General features: G+C 39.7%; 1 protein-coding gene across 47 annotated transcripts in view; it reads left to right on the top strand.

The window, feature by feature from the left end:
• LOC136837145 (1-phosphatidylinositol 4,5-bisphosphate phosphodiesterase delta-4-like) overlaps positions 1 to 23060 on the top strand; it is a 377469-nt gene that overhangs the window by 155950 nt on the left and 198459 nt on the right. For 30 of the 47 annotated variants that reach the window (XM_067101780.1, XM_067101761.1, XM_067101776.1 and 27 more), the window contains 2 exons: positions 5471 to 5647; positions 12613 to 12636. In XM_067101780.1, coding sequence (XP_066957881.1) covers positions 5471 to 5647; positions 12613 to 12636 — 201 coding nt within the window. The remainder of the gene's footprint in view (positions 1 to 5470; positions 5648 to 12612; positions 12637 to 23060) is intronic. The other 17 variants (XM_067101787.1, XM_067101785.1, XM_067101771.1 and 14 more) reach the window with 1 other exon arrangement.

The raw sequence follows: 23060 nt of genomic DNA, 5'->3' as shown, positions 1-23060 counted from the left end.
TCCTGATGCTGACGTGACTTCTTCGCTGATATAGAACGTTAGATAATCAGATTCATGTGCACATGTAGACGGCGTAATTTTGCAGCTCTTTTGCGGTCGCTGTTAAATGCCATTCAATTTCACGGCTGAAACCTTAACCCTGGCAGAAAACACTCTACCAAACGGACTTTTATTGAAATATTATAGTTAAAATTGCGTTCCGTTCCAGTTTTAGAAAATACCTGTTATTAGCACCAACGTTTGGATCAACTGGTGAATGTTTTCGCTCAGTTTATCAGTACTGGTTAATTGTCATTACTGTATTGTCAGTCTTCCCATGTGACCATCGGTTGGAATAGGAATTGTCGTGGTGCAGAGAGTCAAGTCGTAACTGAGCTAGGTTTATTTTCTAAGGTTTTTGGGTTAGTTTTTGAAAATGCTGCTGCCGGAGTTTTACAAAAGTAGCCAACTCTAAAACAAAGGTAGCCTCATGAATTTTGAAATCTACTCTTCCCTGGGTATGTGTACTTATCAGGATCCGTGGGAAATATGTTAAACTTCAGGAGATAATTTGTCACACCAGCCTCAGGCTACGTTAGACTAGGTAGACCAACCTAAGATGAGTTTATTTTAAGCTGGTATTATTATTGCCATTATTATTAGGCTGCTGCTGCTAACCATATTGAGCATAAATTCTAAGGGAACAAGATGAAAGGTTATGAGCTTGAGCAAATAGCATTTGCAAACAGAACACCCTTAGGCAAAAGGGAGAAACAGTAGAAGTTAACAATATACATAACAGTATATGACCATCATCATATATATATATATATATATATATATATATATATATATATATATATATATATATATATATATATATATATATAAACTTGATCACTTACACACTTGATCTGTGCATTAATACAATTACTAACAGGACCTTGAAAACTGGATGATATCTAGCGGAGATATTTATTCAAAAAAAGTTACAAGCTTTCTAGGACTAACAGTCCTCATTGTCAAGCATCTGTGGAGTGACCAGACACATAAATACAACTGGACTACGTGTCCGGTCATTGCATGGATACTTGACAGTGAGAACTTAACGTTAGTCCTGTAAAGCTTGTAACTTTTCTTGAATAAATATCTCCACTAGATACCATCCAGTTTTAATGAGGTATATACTGTATATACTTTCATTAAAACTAATTCATCATAGGCCATATGACACTGCATGCAAGCACAGTACTACTGATGTATTTGAATAATTCCTTCATATTTTTCAGTGTAGCACATCACACTAAACCTGTGAATAATGATAATCATTCAGCCTATCATCCGTCAACTAACCAGCAGAATGAGACATCCTGGAAACCTGTCTGTCAAATTAGTTAGCCATGTAGGATGTTGATCTAGCATGAAAGTTTTGTATGTTCAAAATTACATGATATACCAATCAATACAAGGGTGCCAAATGTTAAAGCATTTCCTGAACTAACCCAATAAAGATCTAGGAATCAATTTTTTTACTGCTTTAGAATAGTGGATAGAGAAGGGATCTGATAGCTCTAACAGTAGAATCCATGGCTCATTACTCTAATATAGAAAAGGCTTATCCTTCCTGACAGTAACTACGGAAGAAAATCTTATGCCAGTCCGCAGACTGAGAAGTCCTACTGTAGAGGAGCAGCCTCTGCATTCTCTGTTTTGTGACAGATGATGTAAATCTGCCTATAGAGACCAACCAGTAGATTAGCTATATAGGCTATGTATCATGAGTTACAAACTAATACCAACAAAACTATTGTAGTTATGAATCTAAGAAAAAATAATGAAATTCAACATATGTAGACTGATTGCCAGCTTAGAAAAAAGGTAAATAATGCAAGAAAAGTGTGTTTGAGGAAGGGACCTCAAACTCAGAACTGTGGAAGGCCATGACATGGCCCGAGGTTTAAGCAAATTGGTTATGTTGGTTACTATTAGACATAATAGCAACTAAATTTAATATTGGTAAGGAGCCAACAGCTATGAATAATATAACCCAACGTCTCCAAAACCAGACAGCTGAATTACAGTTTTAGACATTCCAGTGATTGACTTTAAGGATTTTTTTACCAATGAGAGCCCACCTCATAACAAGAAATGGGTTAGTTAAGAAAGCTGGATACCTAACTCAGATGTGAACAGACCTAGAAGAAAGGATGCGAGTATAGAACTGAAAGGATGTGTTTAGCAGCCAAAAGGATGCAGCAAAGACCTTTTGGCATAGAAGCCTACCATCTTCAGTGTACCTTGCCAAGGACATTGGAAGTGAAGTCGTGGAAAGATATGGTTAATGACCACCTATGGTCAGTTAATTTTGTGTCGTAAATAAAGCCTTTATTTTTCCAACTGAGGGGTTTTTGCATTATCATTGTCAAGGGAATGGTTGTCTTCCCCCACCCATAAACCTCAAAGAATGGTCCTTAATCATAATGGCAAACTGGAGTTAAACAGATATCAGTTGTTCAGATTGCGGTGGTCTCAGCTAGTCTGTGGAGTTTTGAATCAGGTGAATGGTCTGATCTCTGGATTTTAAAGTTCCCTGCTGACCAGCAGAGTGAAAGGAAGGAAATTGCCTTCTCTGTATCAGAGTCAGGAGCCATGGATTCTGTTGCTATAGCCTCCTTCCAGGCAGCATTGTGCTCAACGTATGGTTAAAGATGCTTGTTAATTTCACCATCACCAAAGTCTTATAGCAGGATAAGAAGGTGAAGTTTAGGAGGTTGTGGTACTTCCTTTCACATCAAGAGTGCCAACTTATAGGCAAACTGTTTTTGGGAGAAGGGACATAGTATCCTTTCCTCAAAACACGTTTCGGCAAAGATTATGGTAATCTTGCTCTTTGGAAGAGGCTGGCTTCCAAGTACCTGTATGTGCTTATGCCTTCTGAAGAGTAAGGTAGAGGCAGTGGCTGAGAAGTCACATACTGATAGTTGGGGTTTCCTGATCCTCTGAACAGTCTCCTTCAAGCCCTCTGGGGTTTGAAGGGAACTGTGGCCAAGCTGCATATACCCTCTCTGTCTGGTTTTGGAGGGAATCCTCCTCCTGCCAAGCCAAGACAAGATGCCCAGACATCTTTCCAGCTCTTTCTCCCCCCAAGTATTCCTGTCTAAAAATGCCATGTCCTTTGTTGTTTGTTCTTTAGCTTGTCTACTGTAGATCATAGTAATTTGGATGAGTCCCTCCTGCCTGTTCTCAAGGTAAAGCACATGAAGTATGAGCTGTGGTTACATCTAATTTTTTAAAGACTTTGTTATTAGAGGGTGTTAATGAGATGCAGTGGAGAGGCTATTCTGTTTTTGGGTCTCACTTCATAAAGGATGTGGAAATCACTTGTGAAAACTATTGCATGGTAGGTCCCTTAGTTTATGCTGTTACTATCTTGCTTGAACTGCAAGAAAATCCTTTCCCTCTCTTTAGAAATCATGGGGAGTATATAGTTACACATTATATATAGGAGTGTATTTATGTTATGTATTTTTAGTTTGATCTGGTCTGTCCCAAAGTTATGGAACTTAATCTTCGGTATGAGATCACCAGCTTTGCTGTACCTTAGAGCAAGTCCCTCAGTATTGGTACCTTTGAGCATTGCATTCGCTACAAGGTCCATTATTGATGTCATTCCTCGACTGGAAGGAAGGTGCTGCCAGATAGATTATCTACATCAGGCAAGAGGCACTCACTGGTTCATTTTAAACCAGTCATCTTTTCTATGTGTTAGTTTTACCATCATTTGCCAAATGTTCATTTTAAACCAGTTATCTTTTCTATGTGTTAGTGCAAAATTTGGCAAATGATGGTAAAACTATCTCACTATCCCTGTTATTGTGGTAGCCAGTTACATGAATGTTAGCCAAGACTGATAAAAATAATACTATTTTCATATTAAAATTTATAACAGTATTTCTGTACTTACCTAACATTTATAGTACCCTATCAGCCTCTCCATGGGCAAAAAACTAAAGCAAAGCCACCCTAGCCTTACTGCAGGTAAGGTAAATGGGAAGATGAGAATGGTTGGTAAACCAGTAGCAGGCCCTCTTTTCCTTTTTTCAACTGGCAGATGAGGCTGTAGCTCAAAACAGAACCACATGAAAATTGAAATGAGTTTTAATATGATTTTTTTTTTTTTTGGCCCTAGTTTTACTTTTGTAAAAAACAGTAGTTTCAAAATCACATTAGAAACATGCTTTCTTTGTTTGAAGGAAACTACAATATGAAATTTTCACTTGTCACTTCACTGGATGAAATTACCCTGCACCATTACATGGCAGGAGCACAGATGCTCAAATACTGTATGTTCATGTGTATTAAAATGGACATGCAGAGTTACTGTGAAAATTGGTGGAATTTGGAGCTTTGGCAGAAAGACTACTGTATTATGTGGTTATGGTTAGTAAATATCTCTCAAATAATTTTCCCTATGCTGTATATTGGAATGTCACTGCAAAAATTACCAATATCATAATTTGTCTATCAGTGCTATATAAATGCAACATGTAAGAAATGAATTTGTCATCGAATTACCGTTGTCTTTATTGAAGACTTATGTAATTCATGTGTACATTAACTTTTCATGTATATCCTGTAGAGTATATTTTCTGTTTTGCATCTTCTGCCTGTACCTGTCTGGGCTAGGAGTGGCAAGGTAATTTCAGTAGAAAAATAGACTTTTTGAAAAATATTGATACAGCAAGAAGTTTTTGCTTTAATGCGCAAGGGTAAGGATATCATGTGAGCTAATGCTCAAGTGCTCACTCAAGGTTTGTTCTTACACAGTATATTCACCATAAAATATGCAGTTCATAACATGTCACCTTCATAACTTTGATGAAGACAATTATTGAAAATTGTGTTTTGTAGATTGGAGTGACAAAAGTCAAGGGTAAATAATTTATATAATGAATATTAGCTCTAGTATGTTGTACTTCGACAAACTTATTGTTAAACATTTGATGTCTTTCATTAGACGTTTGGCAAGTTTTTTTATTCATTAGCTCCATTTACAAGAAATAGTTTTCTTGTAAGTCTTCCTTATTGCTTCACGATATGAAATGCAATAGGCCTAATTTCAGAGATATAGAACATTTTAAGCATATGCTGAACTTGATATTTTAATGTTATAAAGTAAGTTATTTAGACCACTGAGTCACATCATTAGATCCATGGGATGCTGTTAAAATATATTTCGTAGTTATGGATGCAAGTGTAAATGATTTTCTCGTTTTGCTAAAACTGATTCTTTTAATGTTTACAGGATTTTTTTCCAATCATTAAACATTAAGAATATGCTTATTTATGTAGGCAGTGGTGTCTATCATTGTCATTGCATCAAAATTATCATGAAATGTGATGTTTTCATTTTTATTTCTTTTCATTAATTCATATACATTGTTTCTTTATCTGTTTATCCTTTCTTAGATTTGTTGTATTTCTTTCACAGAGGTATTGGTTAGAAACATCAGCATGGAAGACGTTGTCCAGAAAATCCATGAGGGAAGTGCGCTATGGAAAGTTCGTGGTGTAAACAAGTGGTTTCAACGCCACTACAAGGTAGACATTGACAACATGTGCCTTGTAGGGGAGTCCAAGAAATGGTGGTCTCCTGGAGGTGGTTCAGGTAAGAAAATTTCACATGCTTTTGCTGCTTAATATTTTGTTTCCATTACTTTATGAGTTAGTGACTTATATTTTATTAATATGTTAAATCTTTATTTGTACCAGCTTTCGTAACACTGACGTGTAAAACCAAAGAAGACATGATAGGGTATATAGGATTTGTTGGTAAAATTAGGAGGATTTTTAGCATTTATGTTGCAATACTACTTCATTGTTTTGTTTAATGTTTCTTGAAAATCCCTAGGAGCTTATTAATATTACAAAAAATGACTGCCAAGTAATGTTTTATGATATACAGTTTGCAAAAAAGGAACATAGCACTGTATGCTGTATCAATATGAGATGTATATTTGCACAGAAATAATTTGTGTGATCTTTGTACCCTTGTGAAATCTAGGATGTTTAATCTAACAAGAGGAAATAAGTAGAAGTTAAGTGTTTGCATCTCATATATGCCTTATCAAGAGACTATTTAAGCTGTGCAACTTTGACACAGGTCTAATCTCAATTCAGCCTATCATGAATATCATGTGCTGTGTGGGTGAATTGACGAAACCCCAGTGGTGGGAAATACTAAGTGGACAAAGCAAAATTCTGTTCACTGTACTGACAAATAAAGCAAAACAGAATCACTGTAATAATTAGTGTGTTGTTGCACCAAAAGTTGGTGATTCAAGAAATCTGATGTAATTGAGAGGGGAAGCTAAAACAGATTATTACAGCACTGTATAATGAAAAGTATGGGCAATACCATATGAAAGTATTGTTACACGAGGTGAGGATTATCTAATGCAATATAGATTTCTGTGAGCTGATTTAATAATGAGTGAAAAAAAAGCCAGCCAAAAGATTAAAAAGTGACAGCAAGTATAGCACCACAAAGTGGTTGGTGGAAACCGCTGAAAGAAGGCACACAATTAGCAGCAGAAAAAGTATGTGGTATGGCACTGGGGAACGGTAACAGAGACGGAATGAAGATGTACAAAGGGCCACTGAAGAGAAGAAGAAGAAAGCCTTCAAGCACTGGCAGGGTGCAGACAGAGAAGAGGATACAGATGTATAGAAGGAAGAGAGAAGGGAGGCTAATCTGCATGTGACAAGGACAAAGAGGAGGAGTGGAAGAATGTGTATACAGCAGAGGGAAAATAGAAAATATTCAAGATAGCATATTGTCTCTGGAAAGATGTGAAGGGGTAATGTATATGAAACATAAAAAACTCAAGTGAAAATTTATAGATACTGGAACTATGGCGGCAGTATTTTGAAAACCTTCTGTATGAAAAAAGTGAACATAAACTCAGGATGTTGGCACAATGGAGGGACCAATAGAGAGCTTGACAGATCCAGACTAGAACATAATGATAAATAAAAAGTAAGAATAAAAGGATAACAAAGAAAATAGGATTAATACTAAGGAGAACAATGGTATATTTTTGAATACTCAGCTCTGCTCTAGGTGATGATTTAGGAGTAGAAGAGGGGGGAGGGTAACCTAGGTGTAGTTGGTTGCATGGTTATTTCCTCCTCATGATAGGGCTCTGCAAGATTTACTGCATTACCAAGGCTTTCTTAATCAGTGAAAATCTCCATTTAGTAGTCTGCCTTGGGAATGAAGCAGGATAAATGGAGATTTTACAAATCCTTCACCTTCAGAGGATTTAAAGTAATGGGTCCAGATTACTTGTTAGAAATTACCACATGTTGCAAGTTAGGTGGGCATTGGCTGGAATCAAGCTGGTCATTGGGTGAGGCAGGCTAGAAGTGGGTATAATTGGTATAGGCCAGGCAGCAGGCAAGGGAGGTGAGGAGTGATATGCCAGACAGGAGGTTGATGAACAGGAATTGCCTGGGCAGCAGGTGCAGGTGAAGATTTAGGCAGAACAATTGAAGGCAGAGCTCGGACATCAGCTGAGAACCAATATTCATATACAAGACATATGACAAAGACAGTACTATTGCTAACTTGGAGATTGAAGGTTCGGAAGCAGAGGCAGGAGCCACTTCAGCAGCTGAATTCCTTGTCTTATTTGGCCTGGAAATCCTCCTCTGTGAACATTGGAAACCAACTGGCATTAATGGCCTGCATAGGGCTCAACCACCACTAGCGTGCTAATAGGAAAGGAGGTGTCAACAACCTAGCTGCAACCATAACTGCAAGGAGAGTTAAATTTCTCTGTTGAAGGAGAATGTAAATATATGAAGCCGTACCTGGAAACTTTGACAAGTGCACTGATGCATAAGGAATGCACACAACTGTAAACATCAGATCTAACATCCATCACAGCTTGAGCATGACAGATAGATGAAGTGCAGAAAAAGGCTATAAGTACATAAAACACCAAGGAAATTATAGTAATAAAAAAAGCTGTGGTACTGAAAGTTATGTGTGACGTATAAGTTACTAACAAGTGATTACCTATTTAAATGCAAATATTACAAATAGTAATAGCCATAAGTAAGTTACTAATAACTGATTACCTATTTAAATGCAAATATTACAAATAGTAATAGCCATAATTTTTACTTTATACTGATTGAGAGTAAAGATATAAGAAATATACAGGAAACTAACGCAATCGCTAATACTAGGAAAGTAAAATCAGAAAATACAAAAAATATCATTACACAAAAATTACCAAGTAAAAAGTAATGCAGCAAAATGTAATATAAGAAATAAAGAGAGTACAAGAAATTTAACGCAAGAGAAACTGGCTCCAGAGCTATGATTATGATTAGGTGAACACTTTGTATGTAGGCTTTGTCACATCATAAATATTGCAACTATACTGAACTGTGTAAAAGTGTGAAATTATAAGCTTGAATAAAGCAACACTGCAAAGGAGCTAACATATTGAATGATGATCTGAATGGTAAGTCACTTGTTCAGTAGTGGTTATGTACTTCATACAATGCTGGCAAACAGCAGACTGTACTAACAACTGAGTAGTGTATGCAAAGTTCAGTTTTTTCAGTTTTCCTAAGTAAACTTGAGAGGGACAAGAGTACTGTACAGCTGTTGACAATAGAAGAGGGTCATGAAAAGAAGTTAATGGTTAATACATATCCGTTAATCCTGAGGGCACATGACTAGTGAGACTACTAGAAGCATAGAAACAATTATGACATAAAAAGGCTTATGTATAATTAATAGGGTTGCAATTGTGATAAACAAAATGAAATCTTCAGGTGTAAAACATAGTAAAATGATCTTTTCAAAATATTTTCAAGTATTTAAAAGAATGAACTACATACAAGCTTGGAATGACACTGTATTCATCAAAAGGACAACAGAAATAATGAAAGCTTTGGATGTAGGACATTGTAAAGTAAAGTTCAAAGCATAATTGAATATCCATTAAAGTGTGACACCAAACTGAATGAGAGAGTTTTAGAAAGAAAGGACGTAGTGAGGAGAATTTTCAAAATTAGGAGAAGACAACTTCAGTTTTTGGTCACATGTTAAGAATGGAGGAAAAATACAGGGAAGGAGGATAAGAGTGAGGAATATGTGGATGGAATAAGTAATGACTGGAGGAGAGAAAAAGCCGCAGAACTTAAGTGGTTGGCAAGAAATGATACAGATTGGAAGTTTGTGTCTAGTGTTGTGGAAGACTGGTGCAATGAAGAATAGTTGTGATTTACCCTTTGCTTCCTTCAAGACTGGATCAGAAGGAACATTAGACAAAATTCTCAGCTGTAGGAAAGAACCAAACTTTTAATATATTTTGGAGACTAATACAAGGCTTTGAGTGTGTTGAGAAACTTTACCAGTGCGCCTTTTAAGGGAATTTGAGATTTCTTTATGGGTATAACATACAGTAGGTACGTTTGAATCAGAATGTCCATAGTAATTGGAGAGTGTTATAATTTACAACATCTTGATATATATCTTGGTATTCATCTCTTTTGTTATACAGAGATTTCTTTGCATGGCTCTGTGAGTTGTAGACTATGTAAAGACTATCCAATTGATTAGAGAGGAACTATGATGTTTTAAATATTATTATGAGGTGAATACAGTCATAGTAATGGTCGTATGACAGTATTTCAGTTGTTTATGACATGTTTATGAATGTACCCTTAATAAACTAAAACGAGTATTTTTTGTATGTACGTATACTGTAGTATAATTTTAATAGTAAAGCCTAGCATCAGAAAATAATTTAGGTAGCTGTTGAAAACTAGTATTTTACTAATAATTTAACTTTAACCTTTTTCTCTTTTAGTTTTTTCAACTTTGTAGCTTCCATATGTTCCAGATTCAGGAGAGTCATATTTCTGTGAAATTTACATTATTCTTATATAGCTGTTATATAAAATGTCCCTCTGCTCATTATAAAGTACAGTAGTTTCGAGAGAAGTGATTTTGTGGTGAATTGAGAGTTTATGAACTTTCTAAATATTTGCAGATACAGTACTGTTGTGTATTGATTTGTTTGGTATCATTTTCAATTCTTTTATTTTTATTCCCAGTCGACATAACGGTGGTTACTGTTTATGAAGGTGAATTAATTTTATAATGTATCGTATTATTAGCACTAACAGCAGCTTTTCTAGTTTAATATTTTAAAATATGGAACTTTGTTTATAATTTGTAGTACATTATAATTGTGCTGTTCCTGGTATTTGCTTGTAGCATTGTACCTCAGTAAAATTTTAAGGAAAACCTCGGAAACAGTTAATACATGCTGCAGGTAGTATTGGGCAGTGTATAGAAAGAATCACCTTAGTACAGTCCATGTGTATTATTTATACAGGCATTTGATTTTGAAGAAAGTAAAATATATTTGACAGTTAAAGGATTTCAGTATACTGTGTTAAGTAAGCCAGTGATTGACTTTTTAGGAATTATAGTAACAGTATGCAAACTGTATCAAGACATATTATCAATATCAGATTGGTAGTTGTTAATATTCTGAACACTGAATTTATTAGGGATTAGACTTCCACTGCCTGCTTGTGTAGACCCTGAGTGAGACATATTTTTAGAACATTCTGTTCAGCATTGATACTAGTAGGTTTGAAGAAATTGTAATGGTATTTTTAAGATCCATTTCCTCTTGCATAAATCTTTGGACAAGTAAATTATGTCTCCTATGGTAGGTATTGATATATTTGTTAATGTTATTTTCATCAGTATTATACTGTTTATCTCTTAACTCTCTTGTAATCTCTTTACACTTATAGGCATTTTATTCTAAGGAAGTTTGGATAGGATGTCATTGGCCTTTTTGGCATGTTCATATAAAAGTATGCCCATTCTGAATCATTTTAAAGGTAAAGAGATGAACCATATGGATTCTTACTCAGTGCAGAACTCATTTCATAACTTGTGGTTATGTTAAATTTTCTTAAATCTTTTTTTATTTATAATATACCAAAGGGCTCTTGTTTCATTATTACTGTGACAATTTTAGTTAATCCATTTGACAAGTCAAGGTTCAACATTTACATGGATTTTGCATTTATGACAACTGTTTAGGTTGTACTTGTATACAGTTAGTTTATATTCTGAAAAAATGTGTCCTCACAAATTTTCTCTCTATTAAAATTACTGTATTTCCTCGCATCGAAGACACTATCTTTTCTTTCCTAAAACTGGTCTCAGAAATTTGCTGTGTGTTCTACAGGCCAAAGGTTATGTTTATCATCAGCCTATCCTAACCCCAGAGGAAGGCTGTCCTTGCCAGAGAGTAATCAGAACTCCTGTATATGACCTCTAAATACGGTGTATAAATTATTCTTAGTTAAAATAGCAAATAAACAAGAGTATCATAAAAAAAAAAACAAGAAAAATATACAGTCATATTGCCATATCAGCAGATTATGGGAGATGAATTAATGGATGAATAGTAACTTGAATGTGTATCAGCATTACTCAGAAACAACCCTGACTTTATTGGATCATTATAAGTTTACAAAAGTAAAATTGAGGTATGTTAAAAGGGTCTGCTGGTAGGTAATACCTTAGCAAGAATGTCTTAATCAAATTTTATAATGTGTTTCTGTTGAAGATAGTTTTTTTCAGAAAGTTGCACTGTGCTTGGTAACAAAGCACAAAATATTGTCAGGTTGTGTTTTTTCTTAGTTGTAATATCTGTATAGTTTGGACTTTAATTTCTATTTTTTTTTTTTTTTGGCGCTGTTTCAACAGAGTTTAACTGCAATAAAATGTAATTCCATATTTTTAATATTCACTATTGTATTGTTTCGTTTTCCCTTATCTGAGATTAAAAAAATTTTCTGCATTAGTTTTGCCCTCATCTGAGATAAAAAAAAAAAAAATTGCTGCATAAGCTTACATGCAATACTGTCAAAATCTTAAAATACTATAAAAGCTGTAGCCTCATCCATTTGCCTGCATGGAGTCACTATTGGCCAAGAAAATTCGTGACACAACACTGTTGGACAGTTTGTATTGTATGTGTTACTTTGTAATCTGTTTATGATTTGTTAACTTTAGAAAAAAACTAATTAAAATCATTGCACTTACAGACACAAAACTAAGTACAGTATTTTTAAAATTAATTAATAAGCTGAAAAAATTACAATAATCAATATAATGTACCAGCCAGAGTCACTGTACTTCACTGCATAGAGATAAAACAAATCCATTAATTTGTGAGTTTTGCCGCCTTATTTTTAATTTTTTTTTTTTTATTTTGGTAGTCAGAATTGGTGTGTGTCTTCAGGGTTGGAGTGTCTTCATTGCAGGAAAATTCAATAAACTGTTGTATAAAGAAATTGTTTTTATTTCTTGTTTTTTAATATTTAATTGTAATGATGATGCATGCAAGAAATCATAATACTATAGCATATAAATGAATTTTCAGAAACTTTTATGTATGTTATCAGAAATTTGTAAAACATATTTCTCAAGTAAGATTATTAGATTTAAGTAATTTTGAATGGAACTATATTCAAATAAATAATCTAATAACTTTTTATGCTGCCGCTCTGGTGTAGGCAGCGATGGATCAGAAAACGCAGGTAATGCAACTTTGTCTCCTGATTAATGCTTGGGGTCTACTGTAGTATGACTAACCAAACTCTGTAGCTTGTAGCCTAGCTTTATTTTCCTTTTGTAATGGGTAAGCATTTTCTGACAATGCCAGATGTTCTTAGGACATTTCATTTTTTATATGCTGCATACCATAACTGCAGTGCATTTTGCATGCATAAAATGGCTTTGGATTTCTGAACTTTATTTAGCTCTGAAGGTGGTGAGTGAAAACCAGTGATGGATTATGTATCATGGCATTTGTTTTAAACCTGTTTATTTTCAGAGGAAAAAGAGGATGGGCAAAGTTTAAGGGACAGCTTTTCATACTATTTTGAAGATTTTTCTTACTGGAGGATATTCTTCAGTTGCATGTTATTTTTTCTTGTCTTAATAAGGGTAGGTGGAATATCCCTTGGAGCGGTATCGGCATTGAAATTATTGGAATTGCATGAATATCTTTTAAAAAGTTTAATGGGACATTATTAAAATAAGTATTCAAATGGGTAGAGCAATGTAGATCCTGTAGTTAAATATAAAGTCGTTCGTGATAAAGATGCTAGTAAGTTCACCAAATTTTTATTGAGAGAGCAGTACTGTATGCGGAGATTCACAGTTACATATTCTGCATTGTAGTGTTATGACAGTGAAATATATTATTTAGGTAATATATAGTAATTTTTGTATGTTCATGTATTGCCCATGTGAAATTCTCTTCACTGAAGTTGTGTAGAAGTTAGATATAGTTTGCTGATACTTTGGCGTGTAATTCTATAAAGTTTATTTGTGTGATGGTAGTAAAATACAATATTTGCTATATCTTTAAGCTTAAATAGAATGTCACTGCTTTAATAATCGTAAATTGCTGTATACATTACTTCTTAAGTAGACACTATCATTTTCGTTCAGTCCTTAATTACTGATTATTTATAAAAAGTTTAAAGTTTAGGAAGTACTAAAAGTTTCATTTTCTTGTTATCCAAAAATCATAAATAATAAATAATAATGAATAAAAAGAATATATTGTTAACAGGGTGTTTAGGAAAATGGAAAAAGGACATTAGAACTATATGAGGGTAAAGTGAAATAGAGCTTTAGGAGCTTGCATAGCTTTTGAACTTGCAGAACATTGCTGCACTGTCTGTATTAATGATAATAGTAATGTCCAGATAAATCTACTAGAAGTCTGGTGAATTTGTTCTACAGTTACGGGAAAATAATTATCTTCAAAATATTCAATATCAAAGTGTAAGCAAGAAAAACTATAAAGGCATTTTTACTAGATTATGTAAATACAAACTGAAACAGTATTCCATTAGGACTGAGACTCCAAAGAAAAAGTTAGGACCCTTACAGAAGCTGTAGAGGTGAAGGGGCCCCAAAATGGCATTAAGTGACAGCATTAGTTAACACTTCCTACCAGTAAAATATAATAAAACTGTATAAAAAATATGTAAGAAAAACACTTAGAAATGTGGTAATTATGTATCACAGCCACTGTAAATAATCTCATGTCAAAGAGCAGGCAATAAGAAATCATTAACATGATTCTTTAGTCACACTTACCCATGTTTATGCCTGCATATGCTGTGCCTTAAAACAATAAATATGAATCCTTTGGACAAATCTCAAAACTGTCTTTCAGGCCTTACCCATGACTAGAATGTGTTTTAGCATTACAGAAAATCATTACTTGTATCTAACTACTTAAAGGTATAGGGTGTAATAAAAATTTGTCATATTTTAGCATCAATTTGTAAATCTATGCTATATTGTGTAGCACAAATATTAAGTGATAAATTAATGAATTTTGAAGTTAGGGAATATTGATTATCAAATTTGAAAGGATTTTGTGTTTGAAGTTTTCCAAGTTGTCAGGTTTTGGCATAAAATTTGGTGTGTGAACTAACAGTGGTGGTTTTTCAGAGAAGCTCATTCAATATATTTTTAGATATAAGAAAATTTGTCATGCAAACAATCTCATTCAGTAATCATATTAAAAAAGTGAAAATTCTGTTATGTTTTCTAATGTGCATTATTTAAAAATTACTAGAAATCTGAATGGGTTATGAAGATCTCTTAAGTAGTGCCTTTCTGACCCGGACCCATCATTAAGAAATTGTTAGTCACCTTCACAGGAGGGCTGTGACCTTTTTATGAATGAGATTTGCCATTTTAGAAACTATCTGATAAATCATAAATTAAGGGATTTTGACAAAGGAAAAATCTATTTCTGAGGGAGGCCCTGTGTCACCCGGTGAATTTCACCGGGTGACACAGGGCCTCCCTCAGAAATAGATTTTTCCTTTGTCAAAATCCCTTTTCTGAGTTCGTCCCTGTGTCACCCGGTGAAATTCCTTTCTTGCACGAATTTCTAGGTATAAATATTGCTAAATATACCAGAGAAAAAAGCTATCAGGAATGCTGGGGTTACTACCCCCAGATCGAGCGCCTTCTTATACCAAGAGGGCGTCGGTATGGATAAGGGTGAGTGAAGAATCACAACCACAGAACCACACTCGAAAGACATCCCCATGGCAAAATCCCTCGGAAGAGCAGAGAGCCGTACCAGCTCCCACACTCACCCGCCCGCCAAGCGGCAACCCCAGCGCCATCTGAACTCATTCCAGTCTAGCACCACCCTCAGGCTTGGCATGCCAAAGCAGGGGGGGAAACCAGATACTGGGAGGGTCACCGGGTGACACAGGGCCTCCCTCAGAAATAGATTTTTCCTCTGTCAGAATCCCTTTTCTGAGTTCGTCCCTGTGTCACCCAGTGAAATAGTAATGGAGAATCATGTCAAGACTGCCAAGATACAAAATAAACAAAAAGGTGATCATGAGCAAAAACACATGCTATGAAAAAATAGATTTAATATGATATCTCAGCAAAGCAAAGAGAATCAAATCACAGGTAAGTACGGGTGGAACAAAAATACCCAACAATACAATGTCATAGACAGGTAAATATAAACTATACATAAGAGAAATACACAATATATCTTATACAATATCAAAAATGTGAGGTATACGAAGCGTAAAATAAAATAACACAAGTACCTCTAGGCTTAAATCTAAATACACAGCATAACAAAACACAATCACCAAGACAAACAATAATAATGGCAATACTAGTATCAATTATGAGGAGTAAGGCAGTGAGGCATGATTGATCCGGGAGAACAGGCAGAGAAATAAATGAGGCAGGCGGGCGGGGAAAGGATAAGGGTTAAGGATAATTAAGGTGGGGATGACACTCCCACAGCCACTGTAGAGAATTTCAGAGCTTGAGTGATTTTTAGATAGTGGCGTTTAAACACTAGAGGTGATTTCCATCCCATATACTTGGTAAGTTCAGCAAAATCCATATTATGAAAATAATTAGTAGAGGTAGCTACACTGGGATATCATGAACCTTAGGAACTGAATCGGGTTGGCCTGTTTAATGAAATACAGAATTTGCTGTCTTATAGCATTCAAAGAAAGAGTTCCACCTTTTCCCTGATAAAGAGAGGACCCGACATACACTGAGGAGTTCTTTGTAAGTAAGCCTTTAGGGTAAAGACTGGGCATAAGGACCGGTCTTGTGGAAGAGGCACCACCTTCCAGGGGACCACCTGTCCTGAGGGTCTTCATTTTTTCGCTAGGAAGCTATGATCAGGGAAAGGAGAACTTCTCCTGACGGGAGGAAATCAATGTGATCATCACCTCTAGAGAGAGCAGATAGCTCTGAGATTCTGGCACCTGAAGCTAAGCTAATCAGAAACAAGGTCTTCCTTAACAGATCCAGATAAGAGCATTGTGAGTTATCAATATCAGTGGCTAATTTTAGAACATCGTTCAGGAACCAGGTAACAGAATGTGGGCGTGTTACCGGCCTCAAACGGGCGCATGGTCTAGGGATGGAGGAAAAGTATGAATCTGTAAGGTCAATCTTAAAACCATACAAAAATACCTTCTTCAAGGCTGATTTAGTTGTAGTAATAGTGGCCGGAGCTAGGCCTTTTTCAAACAATGATCTAAAGAAAGTAACCGCTAGGTTAGTAGTCATAGTCTGAGCTTCAGATGCCTTCAAAAAAGATGCCAATTTTTTGACTGCTGAATCATATTGCCTGAGATTAGAATCTCTCTTATCGGATTCTAGAAACAGAGTGTTAACTTGGGGTCAATATTTGCTCCCTTTTTAGCAGCAAATTTTATAAAGTCCATAAAACCAGGGCATTCTGAATTTTTAAGGAAGCTGACACAGTCTTGGTTTGTACTACTTGGGTCAGTCTGGGTTTGGGTATCTGATGACACGCAACTTGAGCTCCAGAAGCAGAGGAACCAGTTGCTCTTCGGCCAATGGGGGCTACCAGGGCTAGTTGGCCCTTGAATGACCTGAGTTTGTGCAGTACTTTCAACAACATGTTTATTGGGAAACAAGTAGATCCTCTCCCAATTGTTCCAATCTATGGTCATTGCGTCCGTGGGGTAGGCATGGGGGTCCAGATTGGGAGCCACATAACAGGGAAGCTTGTGATTGCTCTCCGTGGCGAACAGATCCACTTGGAGTCCCGGAACCCGACGGCAGATCCAATTGAGCGATTCCCGTCCAGAGACCACTCCGTCTCCAACGGAGTAGTTCTGGACAGAGAATCCGCCACCACGTTCACACCCCGCTAGGTGGGTGGCTGACAGATGCCAGCCGTGCTTGTTCGCCAGTGAAGATAGCTAACATCACCTGATTTCGCGACTCGATTTGGAGCCGCCCCTGTTTATGCAATGAACCACCACGGCGCTGTCTAACACCAGCCTGATGTGAATCTGGCGGCGGGGGGCAAAGTTTCTTCAGAGTTAGAAACACTGCCATAGCTTCCAAGGTGTTTATATGGAACTGTCGAAACATTATAGACCATGTCCCTTGTACTTTTTGTTTTGGTGAGTACTCTCCCCAGCTGCTTAATGAAGCGTCTGTGTGGATTACCAGAGCTGGGGGGGGAAATTGAAGGGGACAGACTTGAAAGGCCTTTGACTGTGGACCATGGTGAAGCCTTGTCTTCAAGATTTTTGCGGATTGAAGAGACTCTGTCTCTGAGCCTGACATTGGCTCGTCTCCGCCACACTCTGTTTATGTCTTTTAGTCTTGCTTTCAAGAGCAGGTCTGTCACTGAAGCAAACTGAAGAGAGCCGAGAATCCTCTCTTGAGACCAGCGGGATGCTGCTTTGCCCTTCAGAAATTTTCTGGTAGCGGCAGCTATCTCCCTCCGCTTGGCCGGCGGGAGGGATAGCCTGTACGAGGTTAGGTCCCACTGGAGACCCAGCCACTGAAACTGAGACTCCGGAGTCAGGCGGGACTTCTCCCTGTTCAATTGAAAGCCTAATGACTCCAGGAACTCGATCACTATGGCTGTAGCCTTCCGGCACTCCTGTACGGTTGGGGCCCAGATTATCCAATCGTCCAGGTATGCTGCTAGGGAGATCCCCCCGGGACCGTAGCTGCTGAACAACTGTTTCCGCCAGCTTTGTGAATATTCTGGGGGCTATATTGAGCCCGAAAGGCATGACCTTGAAGGAGTAGGCCTGTTTCCTAGTCTGAAACCCAGGAAGGAGAGAAGTTCAGCGCAACCGGGGCGTGATAATAAGCGTCTGAAAGATCGATAGAGGTGGTGACGGCTCCACGCGGCAGTAGAGTCCGTACTTGAGCAACTGTAAGCATGCGAAATTTGTCGCATTGTATGTAGAGATTTAGACGCGACAGATCTAGAATCACTCTTTGCTGGCCGGAATCTTTCTTGGGGACAGTGAACAGCCTGCCTTGAAATTTGAGGTGCCTCACTTTCTTTATTGCTCTCTTGTTGAGAAGCTCCGTCACAAAGTCCTGTAGGGCTTTGGAGGAGGGTTGATAAAACCTGGTCAGGGGAGGAGGGTCCCTGATCCAGCTCCAACCCAGGCCTTTGGACACAATGCTGTGTGCCCAAGGACTGAAGGACCACTGGTCTCTGAACCAGTATAGGCGTCCACCTACCTGACTGGTCTCAGTGGGAGGAAGCAGGTTTGTTTCCTCTACCGCAGCCACTTTTCCCCCGGGAGATGGATCCAGCCCTGCCTCTGTAGGGGGCTCAACCTCTACCCCCCCTTGCGCTCCTATTAAGGCCGTGAAAGACCCCACGGCCTTCATAGGTAGGGTTGTACGCCGGCGAGGAGACGTACGTAGGCGCAGCAAGGGATTGGGCTGGTTGAACCAGCACATACTGTTGGGGTTGAGCCTTGGAGGTGGACGGTTGGTTCACCGTCGAGACTGGAACTGCCTGAACAACCGTCTGGTGTTGTGGTCTCCTGTGCTTTCTATAACGTTTCCCAGGCCTATTCTGGGAACCGCTAGACTCAGAGGTCTTCCGCTTAAAGGCGGAGATACCCCACCGGGAGCGCAGACTCTGGTTAGCCCTGGTTGCTTCGCCCAGGACACTGGAGACTTCATCTTCTGGGAAAAGATTGTCTCCCTAGAAAGAACTCTTCATGAGTCTGTTAGGTTCATGACGAATGGTGGCATCAGCGAAGATGAACTTACGGCAGTTCATCTTTGCCACCATGAAGTCGTACAGGTCCGACTGGAAACCTGCTAACAGGGATTTAGTCAGAACCTGAAACAATGGCTCCTCTGCAAAGGAGACAGCGGTCGCTTCTGACAAGCACAGCGAGTTCAAAGACCGGCTCAACCGACACCGTGCCTCGAACTCAGCCTTCAGGAGAGCTTCTGGAAGCTTAGGAAGCTGCTCGCTGAACTGGTTTGACGCGCAATCTGCGTCCAATTTACCGACAGTAAATGTGGACGGAGTGTCTCTCCAGAACTCTTCACCCCTTGGGAAGATCAGAGACGTAGGATCTGATTCCCGAAGCTGAGGCAAGGGTTTGCCATCCAAGCAAGCCTGAGCGGTTGCGATAGCAACCTTGTTCAGGCAGGGAGTGGGCAGCTTATCCCCGAGAGAAAACATAGTGAAGTTGCCCTTGAAGGGGGTCAACTTCGTGTTCTCCGCCTGCCACTCGGAAAAGGTGCGCAAGAGAGCAGATTGCGCCTGATCCCTAGGGAAGATCACCGTCTCCTTAGGGACCTTGTCTGAGCATACCCAGGCTTCCTCCGTCAGCCTAACGAAGCCTGGGTAGGGGGGCAAGAGATCAGCCGGGAAGAACTCCAGTTCCTCTAGATGCCTGGTACCGAGACCTTCAATGGTCAAGGTGTCTTCATGCCGGATAGCTCGAAGAGCAAAACGCCATGGGTTCCCTACATCAAAAGGAGGGAGGGTAGCAGTGTCAGGGATCTGATAGTGTGGTCCGGCCTCACCGGAGCGTGCCATATCAGCAAGGAGATTCTCCTGACTCTGAAGCCTCTCCGTCAATTTTGAGAGTTTGGCCTCTACCTCCGTAGAGAACCTCTCCAACGACATCCCAGCAAACGCCTCAGGGTCAAAGGCAGGCTGGCGAGGAGGGCTGGGCCTGGCCACCCTCTTACTCGCTCCTTTGCCCGAGGTACCTGGTTTGCTCCCGGAGGCCACAGGTTCAGCAACCTTTGGCTTCGACGGGGGGAAAGGGGATGCCTTGCGGGAAGACGAGGACTTGAAGCCCTTCGCCTTCCACGACTTCTTCAACTTGGGGACAGTAGACTGAGCGCTGTCCCTCAAGATAGAAGATTTAGCGAAGCCCTGGAAAGAAGATACAGAGGATGAAGGGGAATCAAAAAGGGTGCCCGCCCCCACTGCCTCACTTACCTCTCTACCTACCTCCTGGTCCTGCTCGGTATTCATGGGCTCCAGGTCCAAATCCAGAGCGGCGACGTCCTCCGAAACCTCCGCGTAAAGGGGGTCCTCTTGCAGTGGCTGGGTCATGACCCGGATCTGCTCGATGATGGGTGCGGCCACATCAGCTGGTACGGCCGCAGCGATCCGGGCGCCGGGGTAGAGCAAGTCCCTCGGCTTCCCTTCGAGGAGGTAGGGCTTCCCCGACGGAACGTTCCTCCCAAACCCAGCCACCCAGGCGCGGAGAGACTCTAGGGCCTCCTTCTTGGAGGACTCGTCGGCCTGAAAGGGAGCAGGGAATCAAGGAAGGGCTAATATACTGTAAAATATATAAGCGTTAGAACATAAGATATGAAAACATAGCAAACTGTAACTAACGTGAAGAACGAAAAGTAAGCAGCTTACCGACTTCGTTCTGGATGCATCCACAGAGCGCGAAGCAAACCTCACAGCCTTCCGGATGCCAGGCGATCAGGTCATCAAGCCGGACCGCACAGCCAGCGTGGGTCCGACACCACATGCCCGTGGGGTTGGTGGAGGGTGGCGGTACATCTGGGCTCCTCACAACGAACAGTCTGTAAGTGTGAACAGTATATGAACCTACCACTCTAAGAAACTTAAACTAAGCAGGCACAGGTATTTTCAAACTGTACTGATGGAGCACTCCGGCGGAATGAAAAACCCCGTCAGAGACGGGCCTACCAGAAAAAGTAACTTAAATTTAAGGTAAGCAAGAAGCCCCTCGACTGCCGGAATACTCTGGCGGAACGAGAGAGCTGAGTCAACAGGACCCTTACCACAAGGGATGCCAGGAATAAAACAGCGGAACCCAAGGGTAGGATCACCGGACTCTGATAACAATAACAAGAAAACAAATATATATCCGACGGCGGGATGAGCCGCCGGGAACAATAAAAATGCATATATATACAGAGGATGGTAACAAAATCGGTTAACAACGACATAAAAATCAGCATTCCCCGGAGTCCGGCACCACCCCCTCCGGGGATCCCAAGCCTCCACCGCTAGAGAACAATAGAAGGGTGAGGCTACAAAACACCACAGATCCACAAGGGCAGGTGTAAGCGCCAGTCAACCCAACTAGAGCATCCCGAACGCCGGAGCGAGCGGGACAAGGATGAGAAAAAGTAACCCTGAGAATGTTGAAAACCTGCTCGATCCTAGGAGAGCGGGTTAACGAGACACTGAGCCAAGAAAAATGCCATCTGGGACCAGCCATGGGAGGGAGCGAATCCCTCCACCAGGGAAGATCCAACAACTCGGGGTGGTCGTCGGACACCGACGTCACCCGCTTGAGATGACAAAGAGCTGCACCCAGGGTAGAAAGGGGGAGGTGGGGAGGGGTTGGTGGGGTAAGGAAGGAGTAGGCCAGAGCAGAGGAAAACAGGAGACTGGGAAGATGCCTTCACCTGCTCAACTGTAAACACAACCACGCTAGGTAAATAATACCAGCTTGGAGAGATCATGGCCTACCCGAAGGAAAGGGAAAGGAATAGCGACCTAAGGTCTACATACTCTCACCCCACACATAGACGTAGCCTATGAAATAAAAAGGGGAGAAGGAAAGGGAGGGATGAGGAAACAACAGGGAGAGAAATTCCCGTGCCGAAGACCAACCAGAGCCAAAAGAAAGGGAATGCAATAAAAGCATGGAGGAGACACACCCACAGAAAAAAAAAAAAAAAACTCTACCCCTCCGTAAAGAAGGGGGAGGACAATGGGGTCTCACTCCACAACCCAAACAACGGTCAGTGGATGGAACAACAACAGAAACTCCCTCTACCTGCTGATCCCCTCCGCTCGCCTAACCTAACCCAGGGTGAAAGGGAGAGCAGGAGGCCAATAGGCGCAAAATAAGAGCCTAACATACACTAGGCAGGATATAGGGAAACCCCACACAAGGGAAGTTAACCAGAATAATAATAAATCACCATCATATATACATTAAACAATAAAATAATCTTGTGCTTGTGCTAGGCGCGTAGCCTAACCGAGAGAAGCGACAGGAAGTAAACAGGAAAACTGTACCTGACACCCCCACGGTAACAATTAATAATTCTAAGCAGTGAAAACATGACGTCAAGCACAAGCAAAATAATAATTATAATAATTATAAAGCTATAACTGTCCAAGGGGAAACATCCTGTGGAGTTACTAAAGCGGGAAGATGACGGGAACCCAAATGCAGGAACCCTAATGATGCGGTTCAACAAAATTATCGTTAGGGAAACACCGAAAAAACCCAGCCCAGGAAACGCCACCAGGATGAATCCTAGGGGAAATAACGATAAGCAATGTAATCGACAAAGAGAAGCCCAAACAGAACAAGCTGGACGGGCGTACCTCATGATCGACATGGCTGACTAGGGGCGCCGTAAGCGTCATAACAGAACCACGTATAATAAATAAATACGGGCTGAAACAGCCAAACTTATCATAAAAACCCCACAATAAGATGGTACTTAACTTGGATACAGTAAAGCTGCTGGACGACATGCTTGGAAAGGTGAAAAATGGCCAAAAGCACAAGAACAAAAAACTCAGCAACAACAACGATCACGTGCTAGAAATGGAATGAGTTCAGATGGCGCTGGGGTGCCGGCAGCGGGCGGGTGAGTGTGG

The sequence above is a fragment of the Macrobrachium rosenbergii genome, chromosome 58 (genome assembly GCF_040412425.1).
Source record: "Macrobrachium rosenbergii isolate ZJJX-2024 chromosome 58, ASM4041242v1, whole genome shotgun sequence".
NCBI classification, from domain to species: domain Eukaryota; kingdom Metazoa; phylum Arthropoda; class Malacostraca; order Decapoda; family Palaemonidae; genus Macrobrachium; species Macrobrachium rosenbergii.
The sequence above is the reverse complement of the archived record's forward strand: the minus strand, read 5'-3'. Positions and strand labels throughout refer to the sequence as shown.